General features: G+C 36.8%; 1 protein-coding gene across 1 annotated transcript; it reads right to left on the bottom strand.

Moving 5' to 3' along the window:
• Positions 1 to 23413: 23413 nt before the first annotated feature.
• LOC117316722 lies at positions 23414 to 26042 on the bottom strand. The gene is made up of 2 exons (XM_033871481.1): positions 25043 to 26042; positions 23414 to 24994 (listed from the first exon to the last, which is right to left on the bottom strand). The coding sequence occupies exons 1-2, from the start codon at positions 25999 to 26001 to the stop codon at positions 24292 to 24294; spliced, it is 1662 nt and encodes a 553-aa protein (XP_033727372.1). The 5' UTR covers positions 26002 to 26042; the 3' UTR covers positions 23414 to 24291.
• Positions 26043 to 26660: the final 618 nt, after the last annotated feature.

Raw genomic sequence — 26660 nt, 5'->3', positions numbered from 1 at the left:
TTTATGGATAGTGTTATTGAAATTTTCGCTTATATTGCGAGTTAAATAAATAATGAGCAATACATTACTATGTACATTTTGTATATACATTTTTATTCTGTTTATTGCGTTGAAACATTTTCATTTCTCTCAGCTTTTTTATCCAAATATATGTCCAAGTGTATCTCCAATAGCTTTTCCAGCGCAAAATGCTCCTGAAACGTCACAGACAGGATCGACAACTCCACCGAGGACACAAGCTGCCCCAGCAACTCCACAAGCGCCATCTACATAGTCATCAGCTACCTTCTGGTGCTCCACTGGCAAAGCGCCTGTCAAATAGAAATTCAAAAACTGTTATATTGGGAATGTAGGACAAATTGGACGGTTCATCATCAACCCCATTTGTCACATACAATTTTATCAATGTATCTTCTTATAAATCATCTCTGTTTTTATGCTTGTTTGTTTATTTTATTTCATTTATTTATTTATTTTGTTGTTGTTGTGTGTGATTTTTTTATTGGTATTTATTAGTATTTAAAGTATACTGCACCAGAAAGTATACTTTTAAGCGATATCAAATCTAAATCCATATTTATCAGGGATGATGATTTAGAATCAGATTGATTGGTTTACCTTTAGATAAATTCTTATCTCGTGATCTTATTGTAAAAGACCTTATCAAGAAATTAAAACGATTACACAACTTGAACAGCGTGTTGCTTTACCCAGTACATGTATTCACTGTTATTATGGCATTGATCATTCATTATAATTCATAGGATTTATAAATAACAACTTCCAAAATTTCAGATTTCTCAAAATAACTATGCAAAACTGAACAAACTAAGCATTATTATATTGAGAATTCAGAGTGACAAATGTATCTTTTCTACAGTGCGGCAAAATATACAGATATATAAGTAAACATTCAAAAAATGTCCAAAAAAATGAAACCCTCGACTTCAAATTTTATACAATGTTTAATTGTTTATTATGAAACCATAGACAGGCTTCAAATTTTATACAATGTTTGAACGTTTATTATGCAACCATAGATTACAAAGATCTGGTTTAATCCAATTACATATTGTAAACAAATCAGAGTAAACTTACTTCTGGCCAGGGAGGCCATGCGGAGAGTGTTGGCGATCTCTTGGTCTGATTTAGATTTCACTTGGAATGCATGTGAGGCAGCAAAGAGCAGGACACAGCCGAACAGCACTGTCAGTTGCATGTTGATTTCTGGCTGAGAGTATGAAATGGTGAAGAAGAAAATAATACATCAAATATTATCAAAATCCATCAGAATTCCGTACGTCAAGCTGTCATCAAACACAAGCCCCAAGGAGATAAGACGAAATCCATCGCTGACATGGATTGAGTTTACATTAACAACTAATTGAAAATATAACCTGAAGATAATATTGATATTTCATGTTAATTAGATTGTCGTCATGAGAACAGAAATAATCTTATTAAGATTTACTTATATTTTGTTTACATTGGGGACTACAATCTGTTCCATGCTTTGTTACTATTGTGTTTCCCCTGGCACCGATTCGTTTTTCAGTTAAGTAAAAAATTTGGAGTTTAGAAAAATCAGCACGAAAAATTGTTCTAGCACGAATTTGCAATAAAACCTGTTCAAAATCCTGAATACTTTCGCATAAGAAATGTCTTTGAAACTGATAGAGGCCGTAAATTCAAACCAAACCAAAATGTAACACAACCACAGGTACACAGCACACACCAAACCAAACCAAAGGTAACACAACCACAGGTACACAACACACACCAAACCAAACCAAAGGTAACACAACCACTGGTACACAACACACACCAAACCAAACCAAAAGGTAACACAACCACAGGTACACAACACACACCAAACCAAACCAAAGGTAACACAACCACAGGTACACAACACACACACACCAAACCAACCAAAGCTAACACAACCACAGGTACACAACACACGCCAAACCAAACCAAAAGGTTACAAAACCACAGGTACACAACACACACCAAACCAAACCAAAGGTTACACAACCACAGGTACACAACACACACCAAACCAAACCAAACAAACACAACCACATGTACACAACACACACCAAACCAAACCAAAGGTAACACAACCACTGGTACACAGCACACACCAAACCAAACCAAAATGTAACACAACCACAGGTACACAGCACACACCAAACCAAACCAAAGGTAACACAACCACAGGTACACAACACACACCAAACCAAACCAAAGGTAACACAACCACTGGTACACAGCACACACCAAACCAAACCAAAAGGTAACACAACCACAGGTACACAACACACACCAAACCAAACCAAAGGTAACACAACCACAGGTACACAACACACACCAAACCAAACCAAAGCTAACACAACCACAGGTACACAACACACGCCAAACCAAACCAAAAGGTTACAAAACCACAGGTACACAACACACACCAAACCAAACCAAAGGTTACACAACCACAGGTACACAACACACACCAAACCAAACCAAACAAACACAACCACATGTACACAACACACACCAAACCAAAAGGTAACACAACCACATGTACACAACACACACCAAACCAAACCAAACCAAAAGGTAACACAACCACAGGTACACAACACACACCAAACCAAACCAAGGTTAACACAATCATAGGTACACAACACACACCAAACCAAACCAAAGCTAACACAACCACAGGTACACAACACACGCCAAACCAAACCAAAAGGTTACAAAACCACAGGTACACAACACACACCAAACCAAACCAAAGGTTACACAACCACAGGTACACAACACACACCAAACCAAACCAAACAAACACAACCACATGTACACAACACACACCAAACCAAACCAAAGGTAACACAACCACTGGTACACAGCACACACCAAACCAAACCAAAATGTAACACAACCACAGGTACACAGCACACACCAAACCAAACCAAAGGTAACACAACCACAGGTACACAACACACACCAAACCAAACCAAAGGTAACACAACCACTGGTACACAGCACACACCAAACCAAACCAAAAGGTAACACAACCACAGGTACACAACACACACCAAACCAAACCAAAGGTAACACAACCACAGGTACACAACACACACCAAACCAAACCAAAGCTAACACAACCACAGGTACACAACACACGCCAAACCAAACCAAAAGGTTACAAAACCACAGGTACACAACACACACCAAACCAAACCAAAGGTTACACAACCACAGGTACACAACACACACCAAACCAAACCAAACAAACACAACCACATGTACACAACACACACCAAACCAAAAGGTAACACAACCACATGTACACAACACACACCAAACCAAACCAAACCAAAAGGTAACACAACCACAGGTACACAACACACACCAAACCAAACCAAGGTTAACACAATCATAGGTACACAACACACACCAAACCAAACCAAGGTTAACACAACCACAGGTACACAACACACACCAAACCAAACCAAAATGTAACACAACCACAGGTACACAACACACACCAAACCAAACCAAAAGGTAACAAAACCACAGGTACACAACACACACCAAACCAAACCAAAGGTAACACAACCACAGGTACACAACATACACCAAACCAAACCAAGGGTAACACAATCATAGGTACACAACACACACCAAACCAAACCAAAATGTAACAAAACCACAGGTACACAACACACACCAAACCAAACCAAGGGAAACACAACCACAGGTACACAACACACACCAAACCAAACCAAAGGTAACACAACCACATGTACACAACACACACCAAACCAAACCAAAAGGTAACACAACCACAGGTACACAACACACACCAAACCAAACCAAAATGTATCACAACCACAGGTACACAACACACACCAGACCAAACCAAAAGACCAATAACATAAATTGCGAGATACCAACAGGGGGCATCATACCAAAAGATGTGTGTTTCCTACCAAAAGTATGGCATCAGTCACGATATCTCATGACAGACTCAGACAGAAAACACAAGTTGGAAATAGGGTCGCGTGACGATCGTTTATACACGTGACAGTCATATCTATATCTTAGTATAATTGGGATATATCCATATAACCACCAGACCTGTAAAGAACTTAATTCCAATGATATGTAGGTTTTTCGCTGCCTTTTGGGCATGTATGTAAGACCCTGTTCTGTGCCAGGGATTAATAGTTTGAACAGTATTATTACATTGTAAAATTTCCCTCAATCTGTTGCCTCTCCGACTGACATAAGAACATATGTTTGAATCTCGTTGGAATGGTCGTGGTTTATCAGTATGTCATAGGCCTCACTTAGAAGGAGCAGTGATATGACTCTCAGCCAGCATGTTACGTTACTGTTCAGTGATAGGACTCTCAGTCAGCATGTTACGTTACTGTTAAGATTTTGATAAATTTGGCTGTCCTTGATAGCCCGTTGTTTTGTGCCTTCGAACGTAACATGAACTTTCTGATAACAAAGATGGGAATTAACACGTGCCTAGTACAGGAGGAAAATCGACCAGGGAAACCTTCAAACACCACACATGGTTTGTAGACTATGATAGACTGGATGACCGCACTTCATCAATATAACAAAATAGAGTCCATGCATTTAACATGCATTCTTGAATAAATAAATAAATAAATAAATAATTGTGGGAACAACATGAGACAAACAACAAAATAACCATTTTCTGATAGAATAGTAAAAACTTCAATTGCTTGTATAATATGTGGTTGAAAAGTTAAGAGGATTAAAGAAAATTAAGAAAACCCTAAACCAGATAAGAAAGGCTATCAGAATAGGATATAGTTATCAGACTGCAGTTTGCAACAATGTCACAAACATATATCCTGTATTGTCACTACAAGGTCACACTTATATATCCTGTACTGTTACTACAATGTCACAATTATATATCCTGTACTGTCACTACAATGTCACAATTATATATCCTGTACTGTTACTACAATGTCACAATTATATATCCTGTACTGTCACTACAATGTCACAAACATATAACCTGTACTGTTACTACAATGTCACAATTATATATCATGTACTGTCACTACAATGTCACAATTATATATCCTGTACTGTTACTACAATGTCACAATTATATATCCTGTATTGTCACTACAATGTCACAATACTGTACTGTTTCTACAATGTCACAATTATATATCCTGTACTGTTACCACAATGTCACAATTATATATCCTGTACTGTCACTACAATGTCACAATTATATATCCTGTACTGTTACTACAATGTCACAATTATATATCCTGTACTGTCACTACAATGTCACATTACTGTACTGTTACTACAATGTCACAATTATATATCCTGTACTGTTACTACAATGTCACAATTATATATCCTGTACTGTTACTACAATGTCACAATTATATATCATGTACTGTCACTACAATGTCACAATACTGTACTGTTTCTACAATATCACAATTATATATCCTGTACTGTCACTACAATGTCACATTACTGTACTGTTACTACAATGTCACAATTATATATCCTGTACTGTTACTACAATGTCACAATTATATATCCTGTACTGTTTCTACAATGTCACAATAATATATCCTGTACTGTCACTACAATGTCACAATTATATATCCTGTACTGTTACTACAATGTCACAATTATATATCCTGTACTGTCACTACAATGTCACAATTATATATCCTGTATTGTCACTACAATGTCACAATTATATATCCTGTACTGTCACTACAATGTCACAATTATATATCCTGTACTGTTACTACAATGTCACAATTATATATCCTGTACTGTTACTACAATGTCACAAACATATATCCTGTACTGTCACTACAATGTCACAATTATATATCCTGTACTGTTACTACAATGTCACAATTATATATCCTGTACTGTTACTACAATGTCACAATTATATATCCTGTAATGTTTCTACAATGTCACAGTTATATATCCTGTACTGTTTCTACAATGTCACAGTTATATATCCAATGCTGTTACTACAATGTCACAATTATATATCCTGTATTGTCACTACAATGTCACAATTATATATCCTGTACTGTTACTACAATGTCACAATTATATATCATGTACTGTCACTACAATGTCACAATTATATATCCTGTACTGTAACTACAATGTCACAATTATATATCATGTACTGTCACTACAATGTCACAATTATATATCCTGTACTGTAACTACAATGTCACAATTATATATCATGTACTGTCACTACAATGTCACAATTATATATCCTGTACTGTTACTACAATGTCACAAACATATATCCTGTACTGTTTCTGCAATGTCACAGTTATATATCCTGTACTGTTACTACAATGTCACAATTATATATCCTGTACTGTCACTAGAATGTCACAATTATATATCCTGTACTGTCACTACAATGTCACAAACATATAACCTGTACTGTTACTACAATGTCACAATTATATATCCTGTACTGTTTCTGCAATGTCACAGTTATATATCCTGTACTGTTACTACAATGTCACAATTATATATCCTGTACTGTCACTACAATGTCACAATTATATATCCTGTACTGTCACTACAATGTCACAATTATATATCCTGTACTGTCACTACAATGTCACAATTATATATCCTGTACTGTCACTACAATGTCACAATTATATATCCTGTACTGTCACTACAATGTCACAATTATATATCCTGTACTGTCACTACAATGTCACAATTATATATCCTGTACTGTTACTACAATGTCACAATTATATATCCTGTACTGTTACTACAATGTCACAATTATATATCCTGTACTGTCACTACAATGTCACAATTATATATCCTGTACTGTCACTACAATGTCACAGTTATATATCCTGTACTGTCACTACAATTTCACAATGATATATCCTGTACTGTCACTACAATGTCACAATTATATAAATTATATATCCTGTACTGTTACTACAATGTCACAATTATATATCCTGTATTGTCACTACAATGTCACAATTATATATCCTGTACTGTTACTACAATGTCACAATTGTACATCCTGTATTGTCACTACAATGTCAGAATTATATATCCTGTACTGTCACTACAATGTCACAATTATATATCATGTACTGTTACTACAATGTCACAATTATATATCCTGTATTGTCACTACAATGTCACAATTATATATCCTGTACTGTTACTACAATGTCACAATTATATATCCTGTACTGTAACTACAATGTCACAATTATATATCCTGTACTGTCACTACAATGTCACAATTATATATCCTGTACTGTTACTACAATGTCACAGTTATATATCCTGTATTGTCACTACAATGTCACAATTATATATCCTGTATTGTCACTACAATGTCACAATTATATATCCTGTATTGTTACTACAATGTCACAATTATATATCCTGTATTGTCACTACAATGTCACAATTATATATCCTGTACTGTTACTACAATGTCACAATTATATATCCTGTATTGTCACTACAATGTCACAATTATATATCCTGTACTGTCACTACAATGTCACAATTATATATCATGTACTGTTACTACAATGTCACAATTATATATTATGTACTGTCACTACAATGTCACAATTATATAGCCTGTACTGTTTCTACAATGTCACAAACATATATCCTGTACTGTTACTACAATGTCACAATTATATATCCTGTATTGTCACTACAATGTCACAATTATATATCATGTACTGTTACTACAATGTCACAATTATATATCCTGTACTGTCACTACAATGTCACAAACATATATCCTGTACTGTTACTAAAATGTCACAATTATATATCCTGTACTGTTACTACAATGTCACAATTATATATCCTGTAATGTTTCTACAATGTCACAGTTATATATCCTGTACTGTTTCTACAATGTCACAGTTATATATCATGTACTGTCACTACAATGTCACAATTATATATCCTGTATTGTCACTACAATGTCACAATTATATATCATGTACTGTTACTACAATGTCACAATTATATATCATGTACTGTTACTACAATGTCACAGTTATATATCCTGTACTGTTTCTACAATGTCACAATTATATATCCTGTACTGTTACTAGAATGGCGCAATTATATATCCTGTACTGTCACTACAATGTCACAATATAATGGTGACATTGTAGTGACAGTACAGGATATATAATGGTGACATTGCAGTGACCTTGATTTGTCTGCCGAATGTCTTGATGACCAAGTTTTGTATGCCGGGTGTCGTGGTGACCTTAATTTGTATGCCGCGGCGTGATGACCTAGATTTGTATGCCGAGTGTCGTGGTGACCTAGTTTTGTATGCCGGGTGTCGTGGAGACCTAGATCTGTATGCCGCGGCATGATGACCTAGATTTGTATGTCGGATGTCGTGGTGACCTAGATTTTCATGCCGGGTTTCGTGGTGACCTAGATTTGTTTGCCGAGTGTCGTGGTGACCTAGTTTTGTATGCCGGGTGTCGTGGCGACCTAGATTTGTATGCCGCGGCATGATGACCTAGATTTGTATGTCGGATGTCGTGGTGACCTAGATTTTCATGCCGGGTTTTGTGGTGACCTAGATTTGTCTGGCAGAGGTCGTGATGACCTAGATTTGTATACCTAGTGTCGTGACGACCTAGATTTGTATGCCGGGTGTCGTGGTGACCTACATTTGTATGCCGCGGCGTGATGACCTAGACTTGTATGTCGGATGTTGTGGTGACCTAGATTTTCATGCCGGGTTTCGTGGTGACCTAGATTTGTCTGGCGGAGGTCGTGATGACCTAGATTTGTATACCTAGTGTCGTGACGACCTAGATTTGTATGCCGGGTGTCGCGGTGACCTAGATTCGTCTGCCGGGTGTCGTGGTGACCTAGTATGCATTTACAGGCAATCTTCCGTCATTTTGACGAATGGATTATCTGACCATTTTTTATAATTACCAATGGGTTTTAATATGTTAGCATAGCGGTATAATGTGTTGTGGGTAAACGAGTATCATTAACTCGGCTCTAAAACGCTGACATTCACTTAATGGTGAGTTAAATAGATAGAAAACCCCAATACAGTTTCATTAATTATAGACTTTATTATATTGAAACTGTTTTCTGTTTCAGTATTTCTATCCAAAGATGTGTCCAATTGTTTCTCCAATAGCTTTTCCCGCACAAAATGCTCATGAAACGTCACAGACAGGATCGACAACTCCACCGAGGACACAAGCTGCCCCAGCAACTCCACAAGCGCCATCTACATAGTCATCAGCTACCTTCTGGTGCTCCACTGGCAAAGCGCCTGTCAGATAGAAATTCAAAATCTTTATTTCGAATGTAGGAAAATGTTCACATTCCCTACCCTAGTATACAAGGAAACAATTCAAATTTGTACATTACATCTCTCCCTTCTTCAGCTTAGTAAACTCTGACTGCGTTAAATTAACGTAAAGCAGTGAAAAAAGGCTCGGCGGATTAATAAGCGAGGTAATCAGTAACATAAGCATGACGTCGTCTCTTTGACGTTACCGGAACGTCAACTAGACGGTGCCATTTTCAAAGGACTGATCTACGCAATTTTAGCGTTTTCTCTTGTTACCCGATGATTTCTGTACAAAAAGCTAATGTCAAGTGAGTGTTTTGTTCAAAAGCTAAACTGAAGATTGCGGAAATGAGATGAAGCTTATGTATATAAGCTAAGTTTAAACTGACAAATCATAAGTCTATGTTTATTAATTCATATATTAATAAACCTTGATCTTTATAATTATCAAGAAGTACTTGTGAGGCATATTGACTTATTCAGAGTGATACAATATAGATAGGCCCAAGTAGGGCCAGTTTGTTTACGGTTATGATATACAGTATCGGGGCCGGGCAGGCCTAGGTCAATAAGTGATTTGATTGGTCAACAGAATTTGGCAAGCATCTTTTGTTTTAGTGGGGAATGGCTAACACAGCGTTTTAATCAGCAATTTATAACCACTCATCTACAACATCTACGAATTTAAATCATGGATATTTCTGACGGTACAAGACTTCAGCATTTGAGATTCTCTCTATTTGAGAAGTTTGCCGACTGTGGATTGTTTTAATAGCAGTTGCTGAAACCACTTTTGTTCGGACCCTTTCCCCCCGAGACCCGAGACGATGGCATCGACAAGGCAGGACAATACTTCATCCAGCAAACGCAGGAACCGATCTAATAATACGCCTTGGGACTCTAACAACCCAAAAAATTGGACTATCCAAAGACTAAAAAGTGAACTGGAAAATTTAGGAATTCACGGCTCATTCATGGGTATGACCAAAACGGCATTACGCAATCTCTACTTGGACAATGTGAATAGAGGAACCCAATCAACGAACTATGAAATATTACCTCGTGTGAATAATGCTTCCGAGGAGGATCTTGGTAATAATCAGACTGACGATTTACCGTCAAGTAGTGCTTCACAACATAATTCTAATGTGACCGAGGAACTACGTGCAGAAGCGGACCAAATCGCACAGTCATCCCAGTCAGGTAGTGATCAGTCGGCCCGCGCAACATCCCCGCCTGGTGGCGATAGCAGCAGCACAACGCGTAGGGATATTTCCAATATGGCGGCGCCCATGACAGATGTGCAAAATTTACAAAAAACGGTCATCGAGCTGCAACAAACTGTGATTTCGATGATGAATGGCAGGAATACAAACCGTGAAATCACCAGTGGACAGGCGTCCTCAGGATTTACATTATCTACAGCTATGGCGGCGATGAGGAACAATGAATGCGATAGCAACAGGATCTCTGCCACGTCAATGAATCCAGGTGGGTACAGTCTACCTCGTTCAAAATATGGCGTACCCGCCGAATGTATTCCACATGTCGATGTCGTATCGGAGAACACACAAAGGAAGATATGGGAAGGTAGAGATATCAATCTAGCTAGCCTGTTAATTCCCCGTTTTGAGACGTGTCGGAATGCCGGTGACGATTTCGGGGGGTTACATGGTATTAGTATAAACATAAATCAGAATGAAGATCGGGATCCACGCCTGAATAAAGCTTTGAGCATAGCAGAGTTCATTACTGCGTTTGGAAAATACAAAAGAGTACTGTGTACAAAATTCCCGGACCGCAGACCAGAATTAGACACATACGAGGCTAACATTATAGAAATTTCGAATATTTATGGCCCTCGTTTCTACGATTACCATTGCCAATTTTCTGCTAGGGCAGCAGCAGCATTGAGGGATAACAACATTAAAGTAGATTGGGCAGTGAAAGACAATGGCCTACTGAATATGGTTATTGGTAATACCAAAGCCAATACTTGCAATTTGTGTGGGTTGACTACTCATTCAACACCCTTCTGTCCACAACAGCGTAACAAATCGTGGAATAACAACAAACAGCAACAAGGGCGAAAGGATGTGGATAAGCATGGCCGTCCTAAAATCAAAGTCAATGGCCAAGAAGTTTGTAACAATTTCAACAACGGTAAATGCACACGGGGAGACAATTGTTTCTTTGCACACGTGTGTTCCAATTGTCAAGCCAACAACCATGGAGCTAATGCGTGTAAGAAAAACAAACAACAATGACAAACGGTTATGCCTGACAGGCCCTCTACACCTTTAAACATTGAGAGGTTAGCCGAAGAATTACAGAACCATCCCGACAGGCATTTCGTGGACTATTTAATATCAGGACTTAAGCAAGGTTTTGATACAAAGGTGTCAACTACCTCTCTTCCCACTAAGGAATGTAAGAACTTACAATCTGCCAACAATAATGCTACCATAGTAGATACTCTTATTTCCTCCGAGTTAGAGAAAGGGTTTTTATGTGGACCATTCCAACGACTTCCATTCGAGCATTACAGAGTCAGCCCCATTGGAGTTGCTATTGGGAAATACTCAAAGAAACCTCGATTGATCGTGGATCTATCTTCCCCTCATGAAGATACTGATCATCCATCCATCAATGAACTTATCGACAAAGAACAATGTTCATTAAGCTATGTTAAGATAGACGATGCGGTTAATATAATTCAATCATTAGGAAGAAATACTACAATGTGTAAAACTGATATATCAGACGCGTTCAAACTGATACCTATTCATCCTAGTCAGTGGCATTTATTTTGTGTTCAGTGGAAGGGAAGCTATTATTTTTATAACAAGCTAGCATTCGGGTGCAGATCAAGCCCTAAGATTTTTGACACCCTATCAGAAGCCGTGTGTTGGATAGCACAGCACAATTACGGAATTTCCCACATCATGCATTTGTTAGACGATTTCATCACTTTCGATGGCCCAGGCGTATGTGGGGAACGCAACATGGCTCTACTTTACCTGATTTTCAACAGATTAAATATTCCCATGGCCAAACACAAAACTTGTGGACCAGAAACTGTCATAGAGTATTTGGGTATTATTTTGGATTCTATCAATATGGAGGCACGGTTACCAGTGGACAAATTGGTAAGAATTACAGAATTCTTGACTGACTTCCTAAGTAAGTCATCGTGTACCAAGAGGGAGATGCTACAATTGCTTGGTCACCTCAACTTTGCAAGTAGAGTCGTGATACCCGGTAGAGCATTCGTTTCCCACCTGATTCGATGTTCTACTACAGTTAAACACCTTCATCATTATATCAGGATAAACAATGATTGTAGAGAGGATATTAGAATGTGGAGGCAATTCTTACTACATTGGAATGGTGTGTCTATGTTCTATAATACGCGAGTTATAACTTCTGATGACTTGCGTCTGTTCACAGATGCATCAGGTACTCGTGGATTTGGCGGTATATTTCAACAAGAGTGGTTCGCTGAACCGTGGCCTACAAGTCTACGTGAATCGGTGTCGCAAGTAGATGAATTATCTATCGCGTTTAAGGAACTTTATCCGATTGTGGTAGCAGCATTATTGTAGGGTCACAAATGGGTTGGCCAGCGTATCGTATTTATGTGTGATAACTCTGCTACAGTGGCTATTCTTCAGAAAGGCCGCTCCAAATCAGCTCACATTATGCCACTTATGAGAAGACTAACTTTGTGTGCTGCCACTCATAATTTCTGCATATTATCTAAACATGTCCCAGGTAGACACAATGTGATTGCTGATTCTCTGTCTCGATTACAGTTGCAGAAATTTCGACACCTGGTTCCAACAGCCTGCAAGTACCCACGCACAGTTCCAGCTCCAGCACACATCTTGTGGAGCTCCAGCCTGTAATTAAGGAGTTGTGGGATTCCGCGATAGCTCCCAGCACCAGATCGACGTATCAGACAGGTTTCAACTTGTTTATTAGATTCCTTCTAATGACAGGTGTTATAGTGTGTGCAAGTGCAGTTAAAGACATTCGTGTGACAGAAGACTTGTTGATTTATTTTGCCGCGAATTGCTTCACTAATAACTTATCTTACAGTACAGTTAAACTATATATTTGTGGCATTCGTTTCATGTGTCTTCAACAGAACATTAGTTATCCAGTCGGAACAGACTTGCCTCGTCTTTTTTCCATCATGAATGGTATCAAAAGATCACAAGCTAAGCCTGTCAAACCACGTTACCCTGTTACATTTACGATTTTGAAACAAGTTTGTGACTTCTTGAAGAAGAACAATGGGAATTTCAACGATTTGTTATTGGAAACGGTGTGTACAGTTGCATTTTTTGGTTTCCTTAGATGTGGGGAGTTCACTGTAAATAACAATTTTGACTCTACTATTCATTTGTGCATGAAAGACTTAACCATTTTACAAGATTGTGTGGTGTTGACACTGAAGTCGTCAAAAACTGACCCCTTCAGGAAAGGTATAGCCATTAAATTGTTCAAAATTGATCATGATATTTGCCCACATAAGGTGTGTAGCAAGTATGTCGCAGCAAGACTCATCATTTGTCATGGTCCGTCTCCAGCAGATCCTTTGTTTGTGACTCGAGATGGCAATGCTTTATCACGTTATACCTTTATTAATATGTTTAAGCACACTCTAAAATGTGTAGGTATTGACCCAACAAATTATAATGGGCATTCATTCAGGATTGGCGCAGCTACTTCTGCGGCTGCTGTCAACATAGAAGATCATATGATCAAAGTTTTAGGAAGATGGTCATCTGATGCCTACTGCAGATACATCAGAACGCCACAGGATGCCATTAGGCAAGCTCAGAAATCTATGGTATTGGCTAAAGGTAATGTTAATTAGGGTATAGCTTAACAATATATAGCTTATACCCCTAATTTACCTATAACATTTACTAATATTTTTGGGGCACTCAGTTCAATTCAGTATCATTTAACTGAGTCTTGGACTCTCATTCAAAATTTTAATAGATTCAATTTTTCTTTTCATCCCCAAAAATTATACTTGAGAAATCTTTACATTATATTGCAAGTATTATATTGTTATCATACTATTCCTACTGCTTTTTGCTGATGTATCATCCGAGGTACATAGGTGGAGAATTAGGAATTCATTTACAAATTAAGTTACATATTAATTATTACTTAAATCTTATTCGGAAGTATGTACATGCGTGTAGCTCAGCAAGCTACAACGAATGAGATTTAGGTATATTGTTTTCAACCTGCTCAAAGTCAGTTTTTTCGGAACTCACCATTCCTTATTCGGACCTGTAGCTCAGCAAGCTTCACCGAGATGAGGAATAGTATAAACGGGATGAATTATATTATCTTACTGCTGTATGACTGATTCCGCATCCAGACCTGGTAGCTCAGCAAGCTACCCTGTGATGGGGAATTCGGCTCAATCCTAGTTAAGTTCAGATGTGGTCCTCTTCTGCATTCATATACTCATCAGTATAATCTAGCCAAGTACTGTTCATCCTCTCATATTGTTGACGGTCCGCTAGACTCTTAGATGAGGACTCATACTGGACTCTAAACTATCTTTCTCCTGGGTGTCAGTTACCATTTTTTATACATGTATTTATCGTTCAATCCAGGAGAAAGATATTTAGTTGTTATAATATATATAGTAACTGAGTTGCCCTTTTTGCCAAACAATATATATGTAATAAGTTTAATAGTAATATGTTCTGTTTGTTAAATGGAAATTGTCAAGTTCAGTCATGTTTTATGCATACAATAAATGTATATATGTTTATATCTGTCTTTTTGTGATTTGTGCAGTTTAAAATGAAGCTTATGTATATAAGCTAAGTTTAAACTGACAAATCATAAGTCTATGTTTATTAATTCATATATTAATAAACCTTGATCTTTATAATTATCAAGAAGTACTTGTGAGGCATATTGACTTATTCAGAGTGATACAATATAGATAGGCCCAAGTAGGGCCAGTTTGTTTACGGTTATGATATACAGTATCGGGGCCGGGCAGGCCTAGGTCAATAAGTGATTTGATTGGTCAACAGAATTTGGCAAGCATCTTTTGTTTTAGTGGGGAATGGCTAACACAGCGTTTTAATCAGCAACCACCACCATCCCCTGCCACCAACCAGATTTTTAACTACCGGTTTTAATTAACCTTTTCAGTGGCATGGGCATTGGAAGCGAGAGATAGTTAAAGCTTTATACATGTTACATGATGATGTTTTCTATCTAGATATATGACACTCTTAACTATGGTGTTTTGTTTTGTTTTGTTTCTTGGTAGCTCAGTTACAATGTTAATATACATAGGGACTTTTATGCTCATTCAATTATTGACTCAGAGGAAAAATTTTAATAGATTCAATTTTTCTTTTCATCCCCAAAAAATTATACTTGAGAAATCTTTACATTATATTGCAAGTATTATATTGTTATCATACTATTCCTACTGCTTTTTGCTGATGTATCATCCGAGGTACATAGGTGGAGAATTAGGAATTCATTTACAAATTAAGTTACATATTAATTATTACTTAAATCTTATTCGGAAGTATGTACATGCGTGTAGCTCAGCAAGCTACAACGAATGAGATTTAGGTATATTGTTTTCAACCTGCTCAAAGTCAGTTTTTTCGGAACTCACCATTCCTTATTCGGACCTGTAGCTCAGCAAGCTTCACCGAGATGAGGAATAGTATAAACGGGATGAATTATATTATCTTACTGCTGTATGACTGATTCCGCATCCAGACCTGGTAGCTCAGCAAGCTACCCTGTGATGGGGAATTCGGCTCAATCCTAGTTAAGTTCAGATGTGGTCCTCTTCTGCATTCATATACTCATCAGTATAATCTAGCCAAGTACTGTTCATCCTCTCATATTGTTGACGGTCCGCTAGACTCTTAGATGAGGACTCATACTGGACTCTAAACTATCTTTCTCCTGGGTGTCAGTTACCATTTTTTATACATGTATTTATCGTTCAATCCAGGAGAAAGATATTTAGTTGTTATAATATATATAGTAACTGAGTTGCCCTTTTTGCCAAACAATATATATGTAATAAGTTTAATAGTAATATGTTCTGTTTGTTAAATGGAAATTGTCAAGTTCAGTCATGTTTTATGCATACAATAAATGTATATATGTTTATATCTGTCTTTTTGTGATTTGTGCAGTTTAAATGAATATTTAAATTCTCCGCGAGGTAAGCTAACAACAAATGGCTGAAGCGTACAATTCCTATAGAACAATCGACCGCATCACTACTATATCTGTGTCAATACTCGCTGTGCTTGGCAACCATAGTAGATGCGAGACGGAAATTGTGGATTGTGAATATATTAATGAATTAATAACGTAAAATGTTTTAAACAAAATGTTGACTTGTTTCTTTTAATTTTGTAAATAATACTGGGGTCTTTATGTAGATTCACTGGGACTACACGTATATTATCTTAGCAACCATGGCTGACGTAGTTACCAACGTCGTAACAAATCACCACTGTTATTTTCCCCGTACGGTATTTTAATGATTTTTTTTATGTAAATATACGCATTGAACGGTGTTTTTATTGTGTTACAGACATATTCTATATAAGAATATGTCTGTATCCCATCGCGTTCATACCACCGTAAACGCAATAAAAACACCGTTCAAGCACTATTTGAACCACTCGTTGATCATTGGATTCATTATTCTGTCAATCAAGTGATCCGTGACCGAAAAATACCCCGTTTTGATGACCTCATACAAAGGCGACTTTTAGAAACAATGCCTGTTTTGGGGCAACGTCATAATCACTGCACCTTAGATATGTCTCGATAAAAGGCTCTCGGGGTTGTACATTAAACATACTTCAGAATCGGAGGTCTTTCTTAAATTATAATGACTGCAATGTACATTTTACACAAACCTCTTCGCGAATTATTCAGAATGCACTTCGATTTTCGATCGATAGACCAATTTATTGATCGATAGACTAATTTATTACCTACTTCAGTCCTAAAACATACGAATTCCTTTTTTTCATCGCGGATTAATATTCAAATTCAGTTAGAAGGTGTAAAATTCAAACGTAAAATTCCAAACTTTCAGCTGTAATGTAACAATTGTCCTTCTCGCCTTAAAAAATTGTTTTGAACAATTACGATTACGATATATTTTGAAATTGAAAACATAAAAAAATGGCACAATTTCAGCACTAAAAATCATACACCAGACAGAAAACACTAAGAAAGTTTCGAAAAAAATCCTCATACAATTGTCAATGCAATTAATTCCATTGTTTGACAGTAATTAATAAAATCCTTCCATCCAGTTATATTGTGATGCCATATCTTATTCATTATATGCTTCAATAAAACAATGGTCAAGAAGAAAAAGCCGAAGACAGCTCATGATGTTGCTAAGGAGTCGCATTAGAAATTAACCTTATCATTGGTACAGTCAAAAATGATATAGCTCAGGCTGGAATCTATTATTTTTCTTATACCTATAGTTATATGTCTTTTATGTTTAATTTGTATTCTGCAAAATTGTTCCTCGGTGTTTTTATTTCATTTTTTTTTTAAAACATTAATAATAATCATCATTATTAGATTTATTATGCGTATAGAAAGATGTATTGATAAAACACTAGAGAACCATAGTCAACTTACTTCTAGCCAGGGAGGCCATGCGGAGATTGTTGGCGATCTCTTGGTCTGATTTAGATTTCACTTGGAATGCATGTGACGCGGCAAACAGCAGAACACAGCCGAACAGCACTGTCTTTCTGGGACTCGTCAGTGGTGATGCTAAACACCTAAAGTGTGTATCGACGGATGAATCTCAACATAACTTGAAAAAATGTCAATATTTGTTCCCATTAGAATAAGACGTTCTTGGTTATTACAAATTTTGGTTATCAAATAAAAGGCACATTTATCAATGTTGTTACACATGGTAAATATTTCTATTTTTAGTTCGAAAACCTGCACATACACGGAGTATGAAGCACAAATCTACACGTTTTAACACAATTAAAATGTGCTAAAAGAATAAGTGCGTAAAAAAGGCTTTTATATTCCTCCTACCTGAAAACTCATTGAGGTTGGTATGTTGTTTTGAAGGTGCATTGACGATATCAACACATGGTGCAAATGGTATTACCAACTGATATTTTATGGATAGTGTTATTGAAATTTTCGCTTATATTGCGACTTAAATAAATAATGAGCAATACAGTACTATGTACATTTTGTATATACATTTTTATTCTGTTTATTGCGTTGAAACATTTTCATTTCTCTCAGCTTTTTTATCCAAATATATGTCCAAGTGTATCTCCAATAGCTTTTCCAGCGCAAAATGCTCCTGAAACGTCACAGACAGGATCGACAACTCCACCGAGGACACAAGCTGCCCCAGCAACTCCACAAGCGCCATCTACATAGTCATCAGCTACCTTCTGGTGCTCCACTGGCAAAGCGCCTGTCAAATAGAAATTCAAAAACTGTTATATTGGGAATGTAGGACAAATTGGACGGTTCATCATCAACCCCATTTGTCACATACAATTTTATCAATGTATCTTCTTATCAATCATCTCTGTTTTTATGCTTGTTTGTTTATTTTATTTCATTTATTTATTTATTTTGTTGTTGTTGTGTGTGATTTTTTTATTGGTATTTATTAGTATTTAAAGTATACTGCACCAGAAAGTATACTTTTAAGCGATATCAAATCTAAATCCATATTTATCAGGGATGATGATTTAGAATCAGATTGATTGGTTTACCTTTAGATAAATTCTTATCTCGTGATCTTATTGTAAAAGACCTTATCAAGAAATTAAAACGATTACACAACTTGAACAGCGTGTTGCTTTACCCAGTACATGTATTCACTGTTATTATGGCATTGATCATTCATTATAATTCATAGGATTTATAAATAACAACTTCCAAAATTTCAGATTTCTCAAAATAACTATGCAAAACTGAACAAACTAAGCATTATTATATTGAGAATTCAGAGTGACAAATGTATCTTTTCTACAGTGCGGCAAAATATACAGATATATAAGTAAACATTCAAAAAATGTCCAAAAAAATGAAACCCTCGACTACAAATTTTATACAATGTTTAATTGTTTATTATGAAACCATAGACAGGCTTCAAATTTTATACAATGTTTGAACGTTTATTATGCAACCATAGATTACAAAGATCTGGTTTAATCCAATTACATATTGTAAACAAATCAGAGTAAACTTACTTCTGGCCAGGGAGGCCATGCGGAGAGTGTTGGCGATCTCTTGGTCTGATTTAGATTTCACTTGGAATGCATGTGAGGCAGCAAAGAGCAGAACACAGCCGAACAGCACTGTCAGTTGCATGTTGATTTCTGGCTGAGAGTATGAAATGGTGAAGAAGAAAATAATACATCAAATATTATCAAAATCCATCAGAATTCCGTACGTCAAGCTGTCATCAAACACAAGCCCCAAGGAGATAAGACGAAATCCATCGCTGACATGGATCGAGTTTACCTTAACAACTAATTGAAAATATAACCTGAAGATAATATTGATATTTCATGTTAATTAGATTGTCGTCATGAGAAACAGAAATAATCTTATTAAGATTTACTTATATTTTGTTTACATTGGGGACTACAATCTGTTCCATGCTTTGTTACTATTGTGTCTCCCCTGGCACCGATTCGTTTTTCAGTTAAGTAAAAAATTTGGAGTTTAGAACAATCAGCACGAAAAATTGTTCTAGCACGAATTTGCAATAAAACCTGTTCAAAATCCTGAATACTTTCGCATAAGGAATGTCTTTGAAACTGATAGAGGCCGTAAATTCAGCCATTCATTAAAATAGATGTAAAAATAGCTTAGTTACTTGACTACCAAATGATAATGATAAGAAAGAATTGAATGTTACCAAACAAGCCAGACATTACTTACTATAGGATGTCGTACAAAGGATGTGTTAAGAATATTTCGATGTGTGAATTTATAGGAAAGTCTCTCTTCCTCATGTAATAGCTTGACCAATCAGCGCTGTTTATTTTTCAGTACTTTGATAAACCCGACATGTGTTTAAGGCACACGTTCTGATTGACCCATATTAACTGTAGTAATCTGACCTAATTGGTACCATTGTCATGCATTTTTATCGCATTGTAGGTTTTCATTTTTTAATTTTGTTTTTCTTATTATTATTATTTTTTTAACTCAAACATTTTTTTCCATATTGTGTCTGAACAAATAGGTGCATACTAACTATGTATGATGGGTATAACAACGTATGCTGCTGGACTGTTAAATTGTACTTGGTATTAAAGGTTGTGTCCTACAATCTTGTCTTATCTGATGGGAAGGACATGGCGGATGACATTTGTAGTACAGGAAACGTCTTTTTCCGGACCATCTGCTTTTCACACTGTCTGATGTAGGTGTTGGTTTGTTTTCATTGGTTAACAACACGTCCTTGGCCTAACAATAATGGCAATAGGACAATAATTCGTGGTAAGTTTTGTAGGTCTAGTTTTGCCCCGTTCTCTAAAAAATAATTTTCATCGAAGACTGATCGTAAATAACGAAATGGCGCGTCATAGTCGGCAGGGTAGAGACGATTATATGATTTTTATGGTGAAAGTCACTACGAAATGTTTTTTCAGTAGCTTTGTTACCACTGAAAATAATAAATAAAAAACCTATCAATATATGAAAGAAATCGGTTATTTCGAAAGTTTATAAATAATATAGAGGGCGTCGTCTGATCGATATGTTGTGAGCATCATATTGAAGGATTTGAATTTTGCCGGACAAATTGTATTATTTTTCAACATAATCCTTTCAGTATCTATACACTTTAATACAGGTGATAGAAAATACAATATTTGATTTGTCAACTTATGAATTTCTATAGCAATCTTAATTTTGATCTTTATAGAGACCATCTTCCTGAATCACCAACCTGTAGCTGTGGTAATAATATCTTTGAAACAGTTCGCCACTTTTATATGGTCTGTAACAAATATGACATTCCACGTCAAACTGTAAAAGATAAGTTGTTTGAGGTCAATCACAATCACTATACCCTTGGTGTACTTTTATATGGGTGTGATAATTGGATTGTGATCAACAAACCAATATAAATATTTTTGAATGTACTGTTGAGTTTGTCAGATCTACAAATATATTTTCACGTGTAGAATACATCTTATTGTCAAAAACTGACATAATAATTGATAACTATCATATTTATATGATGGACATATGTTTTGTGCGTTGTATGTTGTTTATTTCTTCATAATAAATATCGCATTATGATGTTAAGGTAATACCTAAAATAATTAATAAGTATGATTTATAAATATGGACAATATCATTATGGCGGACCAATTTTTTTAAAGTTAAAATCCTCTTTAAAGTATTTGACCTTCTAAAAAGAATTTAAATTCCTTGATACAAAATTTTAATATACTTAGCAACATTTTGAATTGAACTCACCAAACACATCAGCCTTGACAAATTATTTCGTTTTTGCTTAACAAACTTAATTAAAATACAGAGTGCAGTATCCATGGCTGGCCCAAAACTCAGGGGTGGATGATCAGTGGCTGTGATGCCAATATGGACATGTTTGTCTGTATCCCATGGATGGAGGGAATCCTGTCATGGATGCTGGATTCGAAGATAAAACACTTAATAGTTTTCGAAAACATCAATAATGAATACAAGTTTAGATAATTTATATAAATAAAATTTTCAGATATTGTCCATATATTCAAACACATATTTTATATTTGTTCGGTTTATGTTTTATGCTTAATTATCTAATTACATCCCATTATATTATATTTATATATCCTTATTCGTATACTAGTTGTTACCTCTAGGAGAGAACTTATATAGACTATGCCTGTTGTTTGATCCTTTTTCTTTATTGAAATAAAATTTGTTGAAATTTAGTGAGCTTTCCGCGCCATTTAATATTTTCTGGTAACTGCCTCCGAAGTGAAGCATAGTATGCGCCATTGATTGTTTGTCCCTTTTGGAGATAATCTATCAGCAGAATACCGCCTGCATCCCAGAAAACCGAGGCCATAACCTCTCCAGCTGATGGAACAGTCTTTGCCTTCTTTGGCGGGGTAGAGCCAGGGTGCTTCCATTGTTTCGATTGTTGTTTGGCCTCTGGGGTAAAATGATGGACACATATTTCATTCATAGTGGCAAATCTGTGATGTAAGTTGGCAGGATCTTCCTTAAAAATAATATGCGCCTGGTGTGCTTCTGATGAACTGTCAGAAGTCTTGGTACCCTTCGGGCCGAAAGCTTTCTCATTGCAAGATCCCAGTCAGAATGGAATTTAGTCTTTCCTGTGAAATGCCAATTCTTCTGGCTATATATCTCTGTGTGACTCGTCTGTCGGTCATGACAATATCATGAACTTTATTGACTATTTCTGGGGTTGCAACATTGACAGGCCTTCCATGACGGGGGTCATCCTCAAGCTCTGTCAGCCGCGCTTAAATTCCGCCACCCACCTTTTCACTGTAGCATATAAAGGGGCATTTCCCCTAGTGTTGCTACCATATCATTATGGATATCCTAAGGTGTTAAACCTTTTTTATGCAAATATTGGATCACTGCTCTTTCACCTACATGTATTTTGTCCATTTTGCAAAAGCCGCTTTTCTTGTTTAGAGTGCTACCTCGTCGAAATAAACTAACCAAATGAGACCAGTCCTTGGATACACGGCCCTATATAGTCAGAGAACAGTAGGACTTAAACAGAACATCATTGAATACTTCCTTCAATACGAGGCTCACCACATATCAATCATCCCTCGTATATTATTATATCTGGTGCTTGTAAAACAAGATATGTTGTTGATTTATTCTGATATTGTAATAATTTAAGACAGAATGCAAGACAGACAGATGTTTCGTATATAACATGTAGTTTATTTTGATTACACAGAGTTCGATTCGATTCATTACAAAACTATGATAGCCTTTTTAATATCATCTGCTCTATTTTGATATTATCATTGAAAGCATTCTAGATATATTATATGTATGTCCATTTAGGATTCGTCAGTGATATACCAGAACACACATTAAGAGTTTCCTAAAGTATCAAATCATCAAATGTGTAAGTATCAATAAATGTAGTCTGCTATTATCACCGAGGAAGGAATACATGTAGTTACGAGGTTGAATAGATGTTGTCTTGTTGATTATACACTGATCACAAATAAACATGGTATTGTCACATGACAGCTTGGATTATACTAATTAAAATTAGACGTCCTTTACAGAACAACAGTAATATTATCGCCGATCATTAGCATTTCTTTTGCAGGCATACAAGGAAACTGAACCGGAATGTTCCAACAATTACAATAGAAATCGAGATACGTTTTATACAAAAAACAAATGTGATAGCCTTGTATGTCTATTAAACGATAAATAAGTTTACTATCTTGGCCATTGAATGCCATTCTCTTCTCAGCCGGATGGAAGCTAGAAGACGTCATCACTACTATCACTCGATCGTTACGTAGGAATTACATTTCTATTTCTTTTATAAGAATTATGTTGGAAGCTTTGACTCCACAATTGTTTGTGTATTTGTATACGTGACACAGTGTTCAACCTTCTGTATTTAATTACACTGTACGTGTGAAAAATAAGTCGATACTCATATTCTAATTATGTAACCCCAGCAACATAGTGTATCTTTTTACAGCAAAACATATCGAGAATGATCGATGGGTGTTCGTACACAGATATGTTCTGGACCTACTTACTGTAGAGGGTACACTAACGGACTATTATTTGCGGTTTACCAACAGTCCATAAAATTCGCCTCTGCCACCAATGAGGTGCATGCAGTTGTTACCAATATCTTCAATGAACATACATCCATCCAAGTCATAGGTAATCCGAGTTGGAGTGAATCTGTCAATCATTACCGGCTTGAGATGATCATGCTTACGTCCGGGGTAGCGAACCAACTCATTGAGTGTTTTGTCCAATACCAGTATATTATGTGTCATCCCGTCTATCACTGCTATATTTTTCGTCCTCGGACACTCTGCGATGAATCTTGGTACACACACAATTTGTCTCCAAAACATCGAAAGAAGACTTGGTTTGGTTGTAAGGATGACCTGTCCGTCGGTGTTGAATTTGGTTATTTGTTTTGGCATGCCGACGATGATCTGACCGTCCATTGTTACGTATATACACAGAGGGGATTCCTCCGTGTAGAACCTCGGGATTGTTGGTGCAGAAGTCACCTCTATGATACTGTTATCATCTTGTGAACAAAACCACAATTCTTGGTTTTGAGTTGAGAAGCAAGAGTCTGTTACTTGCCTTCTTTGTGGTATAATATCCTTTATCGTTCCGGTTCTGCCAATACGTAGAAAGGTCCTTCTTTCTATGTCTCCAACCCAGATGTCGCCATTTCTCATTTCCCCCAAGATAGACATCAATTTTTCTATTTTTATGTGTTTTGGTTCGTGGTCAGTCTGTTGACGCCGAGGTGCATTTTCCTTACCTTTCTTCTTTTTGGTCGTCATCTTCTGAAAAAGCATTTCACCTGACTCAGTCGCCCCAGTTACCTGGAAGTTCCCAGAAGCTTCAGATTGTCTAGAGGGTACAAATCCATGGTTAACAGAGGATGGAAGTTTCGTAGATGAGTTAACATGCTCTTTATCAGATGTTCTATGGGGCTGTTCTGCCTGTGAGATGATCACTTTAGGTTCTCCACTTCCTTGTTTCTCTGAGACTGGGACCTTGTCATTGGGTACTTCTGAGACTTCGACCTTGTCCCTGGATTCTTCTGAGGTTTTTGATACGGAGGAATTACTGTTATTGTTGCCTTTTGTCACTGTGCCGAATGCGCATTTGAGGTGATCAAGTGGCACCAGGTTAGGAGTAAAAGTGGCCGTATTCAGCGTTGGCCTCGCAGGCAAACCTACTAGTGACGCCATAACGGCATCATTGTCATAAACGCTGATATCGTCTCCGCTCCTGATCAGTGTCCTTGCTTCCCGTATCTCTTTCATTAACACAGCGTGTCGCCTTTCGTGTTCTTCTTTGCAGTCCGTTAACAAAGTCATGTTTTCTGATTTTAGTTTTTCATACACAGCGAGTGTTTGATCTGCTAGAGAGTCGATCTTCCGCTTCAGTTTATCTCTCTGTTTTATAATCTCCGTACCAATGGCAGCAAATGTGCTGTTGGTTGTCGCGATGTTGGCTTCAATAGATTTGATACTATTCTTCATTGAAGGAATATCTTTAGTTACTCTTCTGGCTATTATCTTCTGAAGATTCTTTTTCTTTTTTGCAGAAATGTTACTCAAGGCCGAAAAGTCATGACCGTTATGAGTTGAAGTCGAACAGTCCACACAGGAAATTTCTTTACACTTCTCACAAAACAGATCCAGGAGTTTACCATGGTGATAGATACACGAAGTCTGTCCTTTAACACGGACTGGAACTTGACCTTGAACTTCTGTCAAAATTTCAGCCATGCTGGAGAGTACATCACTTATCACGGTTGAATAACATAGCGGAATTGACACAGAAAGGATAAAAACTGACTTAAAATAGCGATGTGAACCATGACACCACCAATGTTCCGGTACTGGTTAGAAGTTTGACAGAACCAAACTGTAAGGCTGGTTAGACATAATTAGGCCATGTGACGGGTACAATCGTGTGTATTTATGGCCAGACCTCGTGGTAGATGTGAAGTCCATCTTACCAATCACATGACATGGTGGCCTTGCAAAAGAGCGTAAAGTGTTTATATATCGATATGAGTTTTTTTCTGGCGGTTTGATAAGATTATATTTGTCGTCAACCGCATCACACGTGACTTATCTATGTACCTTTCACATGATAAATGTGATGGCCTCGGAAAAGTGAGTTAAGTGGTTATTACCATAGGCTTATTTTCATGACGGTTTGATAAGATGTTATTTGTCGGTCAAAATCATAAAAGTTGATGTTTCTTATTTCCTTTCGACCTAAGGAGTTGAAGATGATCACCGTTTGATTCTGGTTTGTAGAGTCAGGACCTGACTGTTGAAGCAAAAGTCCGCTCTCTCTTCCACCACTAGGCCTAGTCACCACCCTCGTTTTCATTTTCAGAATGTATACTAACCCGGAGTTGACCTAGGAGCAAGAC

Source organism: Pecten maximus, chromosome 2 (genome assembly GCF_902652985.1).
Source record: "Pecten maximus chromosome 2, xPecMax1.1, whole genome shotgun sequence".
In the NCBI taxonomy this organism is placed as follows: domain Eukaryota; kingdom Metazoa; phylum Mollusca; class Bivalvia; order Pectinida; family Pectinidae; genus Pecten; species Pecten maximus.
This window is presented reverse-complemented; position numbering and strand designations above follow the sequence as displayed.

What these genes read in the sequence shown, in the direction of transcription:
- LOC117316722 (XM_033871481.1), bottom strand. Translation starts at nt 26,001, where the DNA reads ATGGCTGAAATTTTGACAGAAGTTCAAGGTCAAGTTCCAGTCCGTGTT. An exon ending in GAAATGCTTTTTCAGAAGAT is followed by an intron (nt 24,995 to 25,042) that starts GACGACCAAAAA and finishes TCGGCGTCAACA; the next exon opens with GACTGACCACGAACCAAAAC.